Source organism: Theropithecus gelada, chromosome 13 (genome assembly GCF_003255815.1).
Source record: "Theropithecus gelada isolate Dixy chromosome 13, Tgel_1.0, whole genome shotgun sequence".
Lineage (NCBI taxonomy): Eukaryota > Metazoa > Chordata > Mammalia > Primates > Cercopithecidae > Theropithecus > Theropithecus gelada.
In genome coordinates, this window is record NC_037681.1 from 89,677,452 (window position 1) to 89,693,347 (window position 15,896).

The following is a 15,896-nucleotide window of genomic DNA, read 5'->3' on the forward strand; positions in this document are numbered from 1 at the left end:
TCAGTATCAAGGCAGGACCCTCCACCAGCAAAAAGATTATGATTCACTGAAGGCTCAGTTGATCGTTAGCAATCTTTAGCAATAAAGCATTTTTCATCGAAGTGTGCACTTTTTTTTTTTTTTTTTTTTTTGAGGTGGAGTTTTGCTCTTGTTGCCCAAGCTGGAGTGCAATGGCATGATCTCAGCTCACTGCAACCTCCGTCTCCCGGGTTCAAGCGATTCTCCTGTCTCAGCTTCCTGAGTAGCTGGTATTACAGGCGTCTGTCACTATGCCTGGCTAATTTGAACTACGTATTTTTTAAAGACATAATACTATTACATGCTTAATAGACTACTATATAGTATAACATAACTTTTATATGCACTAGGAGGCCAAAAACGTTGTGAGATTCACTTTATTTCAATATTCACGTTATTTTGGTGGTCTGGGACAGAATCCACAATATATCCAAGGTATGCCTGTAGATAACCAGGAGTTAAATTGCTAAGTCTTAAGGTATGTGAAGGTCTCACAGAGTTTATTTCAAAAGCCACATGGTGCCATAGAAAACCACAAGGTGAAATTACTGCACAAATGTGCGACCAATGAAAATAGAGTTGTGTAAAGAAGAGTTTGGACAAATTCATCTTGTCCTGTGATTAAACCATCACTCTTATCTTTTATGCCAGCTTATGCTGCAACCTTTAAAAATTCCCTGATGGGCGCCTCTTTGTCAGCTTCACTTCAGGCTCTGCACTGGATCCTGTGTCACATCATAGACTATTCCTGTCTGCCAAGTGTGTCCTCTCCAGTTCCCAGAAGATAGCCAGGTTCTATTTCTGCTTGCTCTTTGGTTCCCAGTTCAAATCAAATGCAGTATTCTAAGCTGGAAGAAATCTGGTAGATCTTAGCGTTCCACGCCTTTGTTTTACTTTGAGAAAGCTAAAGTTCAGGGAGGTTAGCTGACATACCTAGCACAAGGTAGAACAAGATTTTCATCCTGAGTCTGTCTTCCTCCAAGTCATGGAAGAATGAGGTGACCTTGTAAAACAGTGCTGATGTGAGGATGGGCGATCTTACTGAGTTCTGGAGCCAGAACTCAAATTTTTAGAATTCTAGTTGAGATGGAACAACTCACATAGAAATGTGAGAAAGAACAGATGGTGATGAGGTAGACGGAGAGAGTATGGTGTAACGGAATTCATGCCATGAAACACAAATCTACTCTCAAATCTTTCAGAGAAGAAAGCGTTGCTTAATGAATGAGGTCAAGTGTGTCTTATGCGGAAAGAGGTTGAAGAAGATGAAGCCAGAGAGGTGATCATTGGATTGGTAACGTAGAGGACCTTGCTCGAAGCAGTTTCAGCAGAGGCAGAGTTGTGGAGACAAAAGTCAGAGCAGAGTGGGTTAAAAAATGAGGACTTCCGATTTAAAAATGATATTTTTAAATTAAAATAAATAAAAATATTTTAATAAGTTAAAATGTTTTCCCCTTTCTCTCAAAAAGCCAACCCCAAACCAGGAAAACTTGAAACAAAAGCACAAAGACCATCTTTGAGGAAACTGAGAAATATTTAAACCATAAAAACACCACATGTAAGAATAGAAGGGAATGAAGAGTGGCAAATGATGTGGCACTGTGGAGAAAAGTCAAATATAATCCTGTGGAAGGAAATACTGAAGATGAATAAGCCATGTAGCCTTGTAGAATCCTAGAAAGCTCAAAACCTGGATATTGCAAAAGGCAAGGAAGGGTTAGAGAGTGAAAACTGGAATATTGATTGTTTAAAAGTTTATCTAAGCTCTTCAACCTTCAGAACCATCCGTCCCTCCCACTATAGTTTGAAAATTATCCCTTCTTTTCCTCCACCAGAGAGGAGAAGCATATTTTCTGACAAAATTGCACAAGAATGGTTTCATAGTCAGGGACACCAGGCACAGAGAAATTACAGAGACATCTGCAGAACAAATGTTGCTACTTCCAGCCTTCTTCCTTGTCCAATTTCAGACTTAAAATCTAAGAAAAGAGTTTGAAAACTACTTCTCTGTAGAAATAAATGTCTTAGAGGGAAAAATACATACACATACAGTGATATTTGAGGGTCTTCAACAACAACAAAAAAAACTGTTAAAAAAAAAAAAAAAACTGGTCGTTCATCAATCGGCACGCCCACCATGCATGCAGAGCTTCCGACAAGGCTTTTAGTCTCATTCATTTGATATGGACAGACAGCCAAAGATCACTAAATATTTGAAGAAGGACCCCACCAGAAAAGATAAGGAGTGAGGAGACAAGTTTCAAGAAGCTGTGTCATAAAGAGAGATGTGGATAAATAAGTCAGTAGCTAGAAGGAGATGTGGGATCAAAGAGGACTTAAAAAAAAATTTTTTTTTAAGATAAGAGATACTAGAGTATATTTGTATGCTGGTAGTCAGCATCTAGTATTTTTCTTTCTGATTTGACACAAATGTGTAGTCACAAACATTTGGGAAAGAACTGTAAAGTATGTCTGCTTCTGTTTATGATATTCAGAGATGTGAAAAGCCTTCATTTCCATGGTCAACCAGAAAAGCCCAGACAAAATAAAATTCATATGTTTCCTTGAGGCTAGTAGAGATGCAGGAAGCACTGATTAACTGAATTAGAGAGAAACAAACCCTTTATATAATAGTTAAGCAGAGAAGCTTCTGCAGAAGCTTCCATACTTAAAGGTGGATGCCTGGTCTAGGTTTGGGTAATTGGAGGAGTGGGTCTGCCATAGACAGACAGGGATAAGGAAAAGTCAGCTGAGTCTTACATAACCATGTGTGCCAGAAGGAGGCATTAGAATCTGAAATGAAAAAGAAATCTCTCAGCCTAAGTTATCCCCCCTCACCCACACTTCTACATTTTTCCAAGAAAGCAGCAGTGGAGGAATTGCCTGCAAAGTAGAGAGAAATCACATAATTAGGTGGATTCTCATTGTGCTTGGATTCTAGAGTCTTACCGGAGTGAAATACAAAGGTCAAGCAAAAATATCTGAAGCTGCACCTAGCCATCTACCAACTCAAATACTGAGAAGATCACAAAGGCAGGGCAGGGCAAAAGTCCAGGAGCTGGCCTAATAACAGGGAACATGAATCTAACAAAAGGTGCAGCCCAGCCCAAGCTCACCCTGACTCAAGGAGGAATCTAATGATCAGCCCCTCACCCTAGCTCACAAAGAATAAAAGGCTTACGCTCTGCAGTGAGTAAACAACGCAAATAAATATTATACCGAAGTCTCCACTGCTTTTTTAATACTCAGTGACTGAAATGTAAACTATTATGAAAAATGGGAAAAAGCACAGGAATATTACTCACAATAAAGAAAAACATAGTTAATAGAAACAAACCACAGATGACTCAGTTATTTGAATTAACAGACAGGGACTTTTAAGAAACTATCATAAATAGGTTAAATAATTTACAGGAAAAGGTGAATATAATGGGGGAAGATATGGGTCATCAGAAATTAAAACAAGAAAACTCAAAGAACCAAGTGAAAACTGTGGAACTGAAAGATAAATTATTTGAATTAAAATAAAAAATTTTTCAGATGGGCTTAAAACCAGACTGAACACCACAGACAAGGGATTAATAAATTTAAAAACAAATGAATAGAAATTATCCAAACTGATAATTTCCCTTTCTGGAAAAGTTTGAGGGCTGGAGGGAGAAAATGAAGCAGTCCTGTGACTTGTGGGAGAATATCAAGTGATCTATACTACTTGATAACATGTATTTGTGTAATTGGAATACCAAACATGATCCACACACAGATCCAAGAAGCTCAAAGAATCTCAAGCAGGACAAATGCAAAGAAAGCATCACCTAAGTACATCATAGTCAAGTTTCTGAAAAATCTTAAAAGCAGCCAGAGGGAAAGGAGGAAAGATATACTAAAGAGAAACAACGTTAAAAATAATAACTTACTTTTTATTAGGAAAAAAATCATGCAATCCAGAAAATGAAGGTCCAATATCTTTAAAGAGATAAAAGAAAAAAATCAACTTAGAATTCTATATCCAGTTAAAATATCGAAGGCAGAATTAAGACATTTTCAGAAGGGGGAAAATGCGTAAGAGAATCATCATCAGCAAATCTGCACTATGAAAAGAAATGCTAAAGGAATTCTTTAGGGGGAAGGAAAATGATACCAGGTATAAACTAGATCCACAAAAACAAATTTAAAATAAAGAAAGAAGAAGAAGGAAGAGTACCAGGAATGATAAATATTTAGGTAAATATAAAAGGTTATTTTTTATCTTTTCACAATTTCATAAAAAGACAATTGACTAAGACAGAAACAACACTATTTTGGGATTTGTTACAAACAGAGAAATAAAATAAAAGAACACAAATGATAAGAGGGAACTATATGGAAATATAATATTAAAAAGTTTTTCTATTATATGAGAAGTAAGCTAATATTAACTTATAGTAGCTTGTGATAAAATAAGGATGCATATTAGAATTCATAGAGCAACTGCTTTTAAAAAGACAAGATATTTAGCTTTATGTTTTTAAAAAGCTAATAGATGATATGAGATGAAATACCAAAAAGTACATGATCAATGCAAAATAATATAGGAAAGGAGAAACAAAGAACAGAAGTGACCATTAGAAAGCAAATAGCAGGATAGCAAGATGGTAGACTCAAACCCAACCATGCCAAGACTTACATTAAATGTAAAATGAACTAAAGATTCCAGATAAAAGGCAGAGAATGTCACACTGGCTAAAGAAGCAAGATCCAGCATATCATTGATCTATTACTGCATAAAATATACCCCAAATATTACAGCTTGAAACAATAATTTCTTATGCTGATTTCACCTGCACTTATTTATGCAGCTTATATATAGGATCAGCTGGGAATTAGGCTCAGCTGGGAAATATAATGCATCTGAACAGCTGAAGATCTCTATCTCAATATGGTCCTTCCTTCTCAAGGAGTTGAAAAGACCAGGTTTTCCCTCATGGTGGCTGCAACAGTCCAACAAAACAAACTCTAATATTCATGTGCTAATAGAGTCTTAGTTTTTGTCATATTTACAGATGTCCTGTGGCCTAAAGCAAGTTACATGGCTACATGCAGAGCCAGTATGGGAGGGGACCATACAGGGACCATAGAGCAGGAGGGGTAATCTTTGGGGACATTAGTATAACAGTCCACCACATACAATTATATATGGTTTACAAGAGACACTTTAAATATAAATATGGTGATAGATTAAAAGTGAAAGAATGTAAAAAGATACACTGTGCAAGCACCAATCATAAAAAGTTGTAATGGATATTAGACAAAGCCAACTTCAACATAAAAAGTATTTACTAGAGATAAAAAGTTATCGAAGAAAATCTGTGTGTCAAAGACAATCCATAGGTTAAAGAAAAATCACAAGGGAAATTAGAAAACGTATCCAACAAAAAACGAAAACCCAACATATCAACATTTGTGGGATGCAGCTAACGTCACGTGCCTAGGGTAAATATAACGCTTTAAGTGTTTTCCTTAGAAAAGAAGAAAAGTTTAAATGATTTAAAACCAATGAAAAAGTAAAAAGAAAGAATTTATTAAGCTCAAAATAAGTAGGGAAAGGAAAATAATAACAACTGAATCAATAAAATTGAAAATAGACATAGAAGAAGACAAATAATAGAGAAAATCACAAAGCTCAAAGTTGAGTATTTGAAAAGAATAAATTGATAAACCACTGGTAAGAGTGATTTTTCTGGGCTGGGAGCAGTGGCTCACGCCTGTAATCTCAGCACTTTGGGAGGCCAAGGCAGGAAGATCACAAAGTCAGGAGATCGAGACCATCCTGGCTAACACGGTGAAAGCCCATCTCTACCAAAATTACAAAAAATTAGCCAGGTGTGGTGGCGGGCGTCTGTAGTCCCAGCTACTCAGGAGGCTGAGGTAGGAGAACCACCTGAACCTGGGAGGCAGAGGTTTCAGTGAGCTGGAGTGCCACTGCACTCCAGCCTGGGCAACAGAGCAAGACTCCACCTTAAAAAAAAAAAAAAAAAAGGAGTGATTTTTCTAAAAGGAGAGAAAATACAACTTACAGATAATATCAGGAAAAGGAATATTACTACAGATCCTACAAATGTTAAAATATAATATAGGAATATTATAAACAATTTTATAGAAATATATTCAACAATTATAAGGGAAATGAACAAATATCTGGGCATGTTACTGTGTATAAATTGTATTTCACTTAAAAGTACATAAGAGGAGCTTTGGTTCAGCATGCGTCTTGATATTAAATTAATCATGTTGGCCTATCCTTACGTAAAAGTCCCAAAGAGACTATGTTTTATATACATTGTAAACAAATGATTACAGTTGGTTGTAGAACTTAATAACTCCTAAAGTAACAGCAAAATGTATTTAATTAATCTGTGTTCTTCTGTTCACTACACTGTTTTCTTGAGTCAACAATTGGAGCCATAAGGCCATCTGGAAATGTTCCAAGAGTAGCATTAGTGGTAATAAATAGTGATAGGTGTTTACTGTATAAGTTGAGAACCAAAGCCAACAACTGCAAAGCATTTGAGAAGAGTCCATTTCCACAGAAGGAAAATGATACCAGGTGTAAACTAGATCCACAAAAACAAATTTGAAATAAAGAAAGAAGAAGGAAGACTACCAGAAATGACAAAGCTCTTTTACAAGAAGACTAGGAAGTTGACAATGCAGAGCTGATGCTGGGTTATTTTTGGATGATGATGGAGGTTGTTTTTATAGAACCAAAATGTGGTAGCCACTGCAGAATCCTAAGGGAGATTTTGCAGTGGAAACCTCAGTAGAATACTCGGGATAAAGGCTTGTTGAAGCACTTCTTGACATTCTGTATGTGTCCATCTTTTATTTAAATTTTCTTTCTTTCTTTCTTTTATTTATTTAATTTTTTAGAGACAGAGTTTTGTTCTTGTTGCCCAAACTGGAGTGCAATAGTGTGATCTTGGCTCACTGCAACCTCTGCCTCCTGGGTTTAAATGATTCTCCTGCCTCATCCTCCCTAGTAGATGGAATTACAGGCATGCACCACCATGCCCGGCTATTTTTTTTTATTTAATTTTTTTTCTTGTGTGTTCATCTTTTAATGTTTTCATCAGCAACGTTATCAAACTGTCATAACACAACCAGAATCCCAGAAAGTAATCATGAAGAGTAGAGAAATTCCTAGAACAGCAGAAAGCCCAGAAGACGTTGTGACTGATTCTTCCCATCTTCTACCCCTGCAAACCGGCATAGTGCTGGGTACATGGTGTATGCTCAACAAATAGCAGTGGCCAATAATGAATGATGGGTTAATGCACCCAAACTGGAATCATTCGTTCGACAGTCACCTGCTTGATGCCAGTCATTAAGTGTAGTGGGAGTTGCAAAAGGAACACAAAACATGTGGCCTAAAACCCTTAGCTTCTAAGTAGGAACACTGGCAGACATGTGAAATCACCAGGGAAAACAGGGGCTCTGTAATAGCAGCCTGTCTTCATAGGATGCCCTGCCTCTTTCATTTCCCAGGAAGATAACATTTCACTTGGTAATAACCAAGTCCTCAGAGAAGTTCTTATCATCCCTTGAAAGATCTTTCTCCCAATGTCCTTCAGTTTCCAAGAGAAAATAAAAATAGACCCTTATTAATAGTTCTGTTGTCCCAGAACTAAAACACACCCACAATTCCTATGAAACCATCCATTTTGTTTGCTTAGATGTTGTGGGTCCTTCAAGAAGGGCAGAGAGTGGGGAGACGGGGCCATGTGTTATTTGATCTTTTGAGCAGTAAGGGCGGTATAATGGGGAGGTTGTGTTTGCCACTCGCAACTAGTGAGTTCATATCTTGCCAGATACAAAGCATCAAGGATAAGGACATTTTCCAAAACAGCCTTTGATTGTTCTGGTACCAAAAAAAAAAAAAAAAGCAAACCTTAAGAAAATACTTGTAAAGAAAGGGAAATAGGCTTAGAGAAAATACCCCAGTTCCCAGACTTTATTTGGCAGGGAAGAAATACAGTGAAGCCAAACAAATATTTCCACACCCCCAAGACGCCTTTTTTTTTGTTGTTGTTGTTGTTGTTGTTGTTGCCCTCTTTTTAAATCTCAAGTCTTAACACAATATTCCACATTTGGTGTTACCCAAATGTCCAGACTTCACTAGTCCATGACCAAAAATTAGATCATATTTACTTTTAATGCCCAAGCTTCTCCCACCTATCAGAAATTATCCCTCTGCCCCATAGTGCCCCACAGCTATTGTGAGGGGTTCTATGGTGCCAACTCTGTGTGCTCACAAACAGACCCCAATTTTCCTATCCCAGCCTCCCCCTCATGTCCCCTTGCCACTACCTCTGCTGCTGGGACCCGCATGAAACTGCCAACCCATGGGGCAGAGCTGCCCCCTGCCAGGGGATTGCTGGTGCCATGCACTGCCCCTGGCATGGCCTTGGTGGGGGACATTGCTCTCATCTTTATCCTCCAGGATATATACTCTTTCTCATTACCAAAAAACAGGCTTTGAAATTAAAGTATGCCTTTTGATGGGATTTATTGGAATATTAGAGGTAGTGTAAGAGATATAACATAGAGAATGATTTTTAACCACCACATGGGCCCAGACTTGTCAGTGACCAGATCTAGCTAATGTCCAGGTCAGGTCATGCTTGGCCTCCTTCCACATGGCCAAGGGAAGCTCATCCCTGCCCCAAAATGGTTTCTTCCCAGAATGAGTAACAGTGGAAACATCCATTCCCTCCACTCACCCCCTCAGTATTTGTTGAATGTCTGTTATGTTCCAGGCACTGTAGTAGGCACAGAAGATATAGTGGGGACCAGAACAGCCATGGCCCAGTCCTCAAGGAATTTAAAGTCTGAAACTGAAACAAATAAACAAAACCTGAACTAATAATTGCATAATCAAACGTTATTAGTTGTAAAATATCGTAAGTGCTATAAAGCAAAAATTGTGGGGTACCAGGAAAAAGTCTAATAGAGGAAGACAATTCAGATTAGGAAGGTCAAGTAAGACTACTCAAGTGACTAGCAAGTGGCATTTAACTTAGTACTGAAGCCTGAATAAGAATTTGCTCCATGAAGAGCTGGTCAAATAGTGTTCCCAGGCAGCAGTGATTGCTGTTATGAAGTGCCTATTGGAGAAAGGGGCTTGGGAAGACCAGTGTGGCTGAGGGCAAGAGAGTGGGGGCACAGTGATGTGCGATGAGGCTGCACAGGGAGGCAAGAGCCATCCACATAGGCACTGGAAGGTCATGACAAGGATTTGGGATATAATCCTAGGTATAATGGGTTGCTCTTGAAGGGCTTTGAGCCAGAGAGTAAATGCCATGGTTTGATCTGTACTTTAAGGACATTCTTGCAGCCTTATGGAGAAAGAATGGAAAAGGAGGCAAGAGGCCAGTCAAAAGATAGCAGGTGATTAACCCAGTGACTAAGCAAGAGATGATGGCGGCTGGGACAATGGTTTTGGCCAAAGAGATAGAGAAGTAGTCCATTTCGAGATATATTTGAAGTAGAACTAACAGAATGTGGTGATGGTGAGAGGAAAGAAAGTCAAGGTAGTGGATCAAGGAGGGCTTCCAGTTTCTGACTTGGGGAGCTGGGTGTGTGGTCTGATACATGGGTATTGAAAAGACAATAGTCAGTTTCTGAAGTCTGAGTTACTTGGTATTAAATATTCCACCTATGAAGCATCAGCAGCCCGGGGACAGGCACAGGCTGTTTTCAGTTTGTCTTTTAAAATCTCCAGCAGTCTGGCGATCCACCCTTACCCATGGTCTCCCTATCATATCAGTTTTAACAAAAGATACTATTTTCTTTAGAATTCCCCCTCCAAGCAATGCCAGGATAAACATGAGAGAAAAAGAGAGTATTTATCATACTGATTAAGAGCAGGGCCTCTGGGATTAAATCCCACCTGTGCCTTAGGTAAGATGGGCCTTGGGTAAGTTCTGTAACCTCTCTGTGACTCAGTTTTCTTATCTATGAAATGGCAGTAACAATAGTACTACCTCAAAGAGCTGTCATAAGGCTTAAGTGGATTGATTGTATTTCATGTATTTAGACAGAGTCTGGCACCATAAGTTCTCAGAGCCGTAAGTTCCCAGACAGTGTTAGGAATTGCCATTGCCTTTCACTGATGCAAGGTTCCCACTTCTCTAGCATTGTTCCATGCTACAGGCTGCTTTGCAGAGGAGAAAGCCTTTTTTGAGTCAGATAGATTTGACTTCAAGTCTCCACTCTCCTACTTAACCTCTCTGAGCCCAAGTTTTCTTACCTGTAATGTGAGGACAGTAATACCCACTTTCAGTGGTTATTATGAGGATGAAATCAGAAATCTTTGGTCACTACCTTGTATGTAGCAGATGTTCAATAAATGTCAGATTTTTTCCTATTCAAAAGGAGTTTCTCTTCCTAATTTAAATAGAGCATCTCCACCCTTACTACTAAAAAGACCCCAGTAGGAAGAAGGCAAAATTTTAAACCCTTCATAGCGTTACAGTTTATGAATAAGGTATGTGAGTCAGAAATTATACTTTATTGCCCTTTTTGGCACAATGTGGAGCTATTTAAAAGACAGGAACATGAAAATAGACTTCTTACATCCCAGAGAGAATGGTCCACAAAGATTCCATTTGGCCCCCAAGTCATTTAGATTTCCCACTGCCAGTTGGACTCTTTCCCAATGCCATATCCCACTTCCTCTTCCTGCCCGCACTGTCACCTTGAACAATCAAAGTAAGAAAACACAGCCACCGGCGCACAGAAAACACTCTCGGCTGTCCTGGAAAGCGGAGATTCCTTGGGCTTTTATTTTCCGTTGCCTTTGGCACACCCGTGCAGTGGCAGTTTGCTGTGGATGCCACCCTCTCCCACCTGCGTCCTTGCGGTGGCCTTTCCCTGGGTTCTCGGTTCTCACCTCTTTCTGGCTCACATGAGCCATTTGCATTGTTGCCTGAGTTGCTGTGTGTCCCATCAGGAGCAGCATTTAAAGACTCATTTCCAGTGTAGAAGGAAAACACTGTCTGTGTTAAGGGAAAGGAAAGTGTTTACAAGCAGATGGAGATTCCTGCAGAAGAGTCTTTCCCTTACTCCTTGAAATCTCACTCATCCTGTGCTATGGCTGACCCTGAATGGATAATATAAAGGCCTTCCCTTTGATAGGCTTTTGGGGAATTACTGGGACTATACAGCAGTATCCACAGAGGTAAGAAGAAGACCAGTACATATGACTACAACAGCAAAGTAAAAAACGCTCAAATAAGACTAACAGAGTGTCTTTGGATTTCAGAGAACAAATCCGTCAAGGCCTAGAAGAACTCCAGAAAGTTCTGCCAGGAGGAGACACTTACATGCATGAAGGATTTGAAAGGGTAATTTTAAAACAACTTTAAATCCAAATATAAAGCGTGATATTGAAATATCAACATGGGGAGACTGATGAGATAAGGCACATATATTAAGAGGGCTGAATAGCACCCAATAGCAAGAGAGTACATTTTCTTCCCATAAGCTTGTACACTGATAACTCTAGCCAAAAGAACTAAACATATGGATTCCCTTCCTCCTTCCCTGACCCTGATGAATGGTTTGTTAGTTAATGGTTGGCTAGCAGTCACAAATTCACACCACACACAAGTCCGGCCATTCCAAAAATGTCCTTTGTTGGATGTCAGCTTCAGTGATTGAGGCAGAATTTCAGGGACTTCAGCTTTAAGGGAAACAAGTACTAGGCCATAAGGAATAAGACATCGATCCATGTTGACAACTATAGCTGTCTGTCAGTTAACAAGGATTTCAACAAAATGCCTTGTTAGGCAATTTTGTCATTGTGACATCACCGTGTGCACTTACACAAACCTAGATAGTATAGCCTATTATACACCTAGGCCATATGGTATAGCCTATTGCCCCTATGCTACAAACCTATACAGCCTGTTACTCTACTATACATTGTAGGCAATTGTAACACTAATGATATTTGTTTCTAAACATAGAAATGGTAATGCATTGAACTACAGTGTTACCACAGCTAAGATATCACTAGGTGATTGGAATTTTTCAGTTCCGTTATAACCTGTTATAACCTTCGGGGACCACTGTCATATTTGTAGTCTGTCCTTGATTAAAACATTGCTATGCAGCACATGACTGTATACTACTTAAATGAGAGGTAACTTTACACAGATATCAGCCACTGATAATTGAGCAAAGCCTGGGTGAATTACATAAGAAATCAAGACTGAATTGGCTGCATATTCAATAACAGAGCCCATTATCCACTATGGTTTTTGGAGTGGCAAACAGTGGTTATAAGCCTAATGGCTCTTTCATATGTTTTTCAGGCCAGTGAGCAGATTTATTATGAAAACAGACAAGGTAAGACTATAGTATGAACTACCATTATGAATTATTTAACTTTTTCCGTGTTTGTTGCTGAAAAAGTGCTTCAGTCATTTCATGTTTCAAAAGACATGTATGATATTATCTGTAATTCTTAGATACACATTTCATCACAAACAAGGAATGCATAGAAAAGTGGCATGTATTGGGTCAAATTCCACTGTCCTGTTGATGCCACAAAAAGTTATATAAAAGTAATTAAGATCCCATTATGGCCACAGTCTAATTCCCATTAACAGTTTTGCATGTTGAATTCATTAAATTAGTAAATACCTGCATAAGTTAGTAAAGTCTTGGATTTTTATGTAAAATTTGATTTTCTTGTCCTTCTCTGAGCTCCAAGCCTCTTCCTTACCGTGACTGGACATAACATTAAGATCAAGGTACCAGTTTGATACCGCATGAACAGAAAACCAAACACCACATGTTCTCACTCATAGATGGGAACTGAACAATGAGAACACTTGGACACAGGAAGGGGAACATCACACACCGGGACCTATTGTGGGGACGGGGGAGGGGGAAGGGATAGCATTAGGAAATATACCTAATGTAAATGAGGAGTTAATGGGTACAGCACACCAACATGGCACATATATATATATGTAACAAACCTGCACGTTGTGCACATGTGCCCTAGAACTTAAAGTATAATTTAAAAAAAAAAGAAAAAAGAAAAGTAAAGAAGCATGTTAAGTCCTGCAGCAGAGCCCATGGATCAGCAAGAATTGTTCACCATACAGGGACTTCCTGCAGGTAATAGAATATTCCTACTGGAGTGATATTTGCCATATACGCTTGTGGTCCTGAGTTAGAATGTCTAACTTGAGTACTAATTGAGCAGAAATGTCAACCCTCTTGGAATAGAGTAACATCTGGGTCTTGCTAAATCCTGTTAAACTAATTATTGTGTAGGAAAAAAAAGATACCAGTTTGATTTAAACTTTCCTATATTTAAATGAAAAAAACTGCATAAAATATACTTAGTAGAGTGCCTAGCACATAGAAATTTTTATTATTATTTTAGCTATTATTACTACAGTGTCTTTCGTGAGTAGCATTTCTGTATCTCAGTCAAATCTCTTAAAAAAGAGATTCAATATTACACTAGAGATTTTCCTCCCAGGCCTGTAGAAGTGTCCATTTCTTGTTGCATCCTAAACTGCAACCAACAGAACAGACTCAATATCAATACCAAATCTTGCTAATGTAAATCAACCATGAACATTGATATGAGAAGCCTAAAAATCACTGAAAGAATTTTAGTAGGTTTTGCCAACTGCTATAATTCTTCCAGTCAACTTGGAAATCAGGATGACTATTACTTTCACCAAACTGTCTTCAAGGGGTGGTGTATGTGGTCCATTACAGCAGGTGAGAAGGACTCCTGAACAGCCCAGGTGGGAGTTTGCTCACAGCTTGGGCAACAGTTATGTGTCTGCTAACAGAAAATAATCACACTTGATTCACCGGGGCTACTCCCAAATGTTGGTTTAGTGACCATTTCACCAGGTTTGGCCATTCTTTGAGATGAGGCTGAGAAATGCAAAAGCAAAACCTATTGCCCCTAAAGTCTGTCCCCATGGAGGGTCCTTCTTCATGCTGGAGTTGCTTCCAGGCCCAAAAGAAAAGTTGGCGATCCTCATAATATTGACTTTGGGTGGTTGAACTCATAAGAGGTCGAATCCTGGGACTGAGAGGGTGTTTCCCTGGGTGGGGCAGGGTGGACTGAGCCGGTCTGTATTGTGTTAAACAGGATACAGGACAGCCAGCGTCATCATTGCCTTGACTGATGGAGAACTCCATGAAGATCTCTTTTTCTATTCAGAGAGGGAGGTAAGCAACGGCCTAAACATATCCGTGGAACAGGGCTTCTCCTTTCTAAAATGGGCCGCACTCTCTCTACTCAGGTAATAGGGTTTCTTTGCAAATCCCCTGAATTAAATAGTTTCATATGTAGAAATAATAATAATAATTTGTGTTCTACAAGTGAATTTTCATGTCTTACACATGGTAAATATTTTCCCCTTTCAAAATTTTTGCATATTACTCTGTTTTGAAGGATTCAAAATATCTACCCTGCCTTTATTGATGGCATTATATTGCTGTAACAGTTTTTAAGTACTGTACATCACTTATAAATAAATAAACATTGATAGAATTTTTCCTTATATTTTCTACTAAAACAGGAGGAAGGGAAAGAATTACTTGAAATATGTAAGAGCCAATCTTGTCAGACTGTATTAATCATTGAGATTTTCACTCTAAGAACTGAAGTTAAACAGCAGTTGGTAGCAAAGTTAAATTGTCATCTCTCTTTTAATAGTTCCTTTTTTTCCTTTTCTTTGTGTTCTCAAAAGTTATTCCTTAAGGCAAGTGGAAAAATTCTCTCAATGAAGATTTTACCTTGTGTAAATAGAAAAAGAAGTTTGCTGATGAATTGAATACTGATGTTTATACTTAAGAAATTCTTTCAAGTTTCACATTTGAGCTATATGCATAATTAGTATAAAAGGAAGCAAGTTAACCATAGAAATGTATTGAAACCATAGCCTTATTAGTGACAAAGGGTCATTCAGGCCCAAGGTAGAAAGAAACAGCATCCTAGAGATGCAGGCTCTAGAAGAGGAGTTAATGATAGCATCACACTTTCCTCAAGCTCTTAACAACTATTTACTTTAAATTCAGCTCTTTCTGCAAACACGAATTATATATTCATTCATTTATTCAGCGTTAACTGAGAGCTTGGCAAATACTTGACCATTTGCTAGAAACTAGAGGCACAGAGGTGAGTGAGACACAGCTGCTGCCCTCATGAGTCTTACCATGAAATAATGGTCAGCCTTTGGAGGCCACCACTGGCAGAGGACTTAGGGAAATTATGTAGGTAAACTCTCCTCCCACTAGTACAAAAAGTAACTCTAACGAGGAAATACAAAAGGTTAATAGGACAGACATTCCCTGAGCATTCGGAAAATAATGCATCTCTGTATTTGAAAGTAGAAACTCACTATGTGATGGGAAGGCAAGATGGCTTGTTTGGGTGCCAAATAACAGTCAAATAAAGTAAAAACCCTAATAAGGAAAGAAATGAAACTAAAATAAATGATGGGGTGTCAGAGGCTTAAGATAGGGGTTAGTGGGAAGGAATTTTAGGTATGGCACATACAAACTTGGGAAAATATTCAGAGTGCCAATAGAAGGAGACCTTCTGAAAAAGAAAGATAAAGCACAAGATATAAAGAAATTGAACTTTTCCCTTCTTGACAATTCTATATAAAGTCCAACTGGAGGAGAAGAATCACAGAGTTGTTGCAAATAAGGTTGGGGCTACAATGAGTCTAAAAGTTTATTTTATCCCAAAAAAGCAGGTAAATTTCTAACATGAAGGAAAAAAAGACATATGTTTTTGTCCTTTCTAGAATTCAGTGTTAAACAAAAGTGGATTTGAGTACTAAGAAAGG

At 38.5% G+C, this 15,896-nt stretch overlaps 1 protein-coding gene across 3 annotated transcripts in view; it reads left to right on the forward strand.

The window, feature by feature from the left end:
* The window catches only part of ANTXR1 (ANTXR cell adhesion molecule 1), a 238,428-nt gene that overhangs the window by 46,194 nt on the left and 176,338 nt on the right, over positions 1–15,896 (forward strand). For all 3 annotated transcript variants that reach the window (XM_025353548.1, XM_025353549.1, XM_025353550.1), the window contains exons 4-6: positions 11,321–11,402; positions 12,375–12,408; positions 14,189–14,268. In XM_025353548.1, coding sequence (XP_025209333.1) covers positions 11,321–11,402; positions 12,375–12,408; positions 14,189–14,268 — 196 coding nt within the window. The remainder of the gene's footprint in view (positions 1–11,320; positions 11,403–12,374; positions 12,409–14,188; positions 14,269–15,896) is intronic.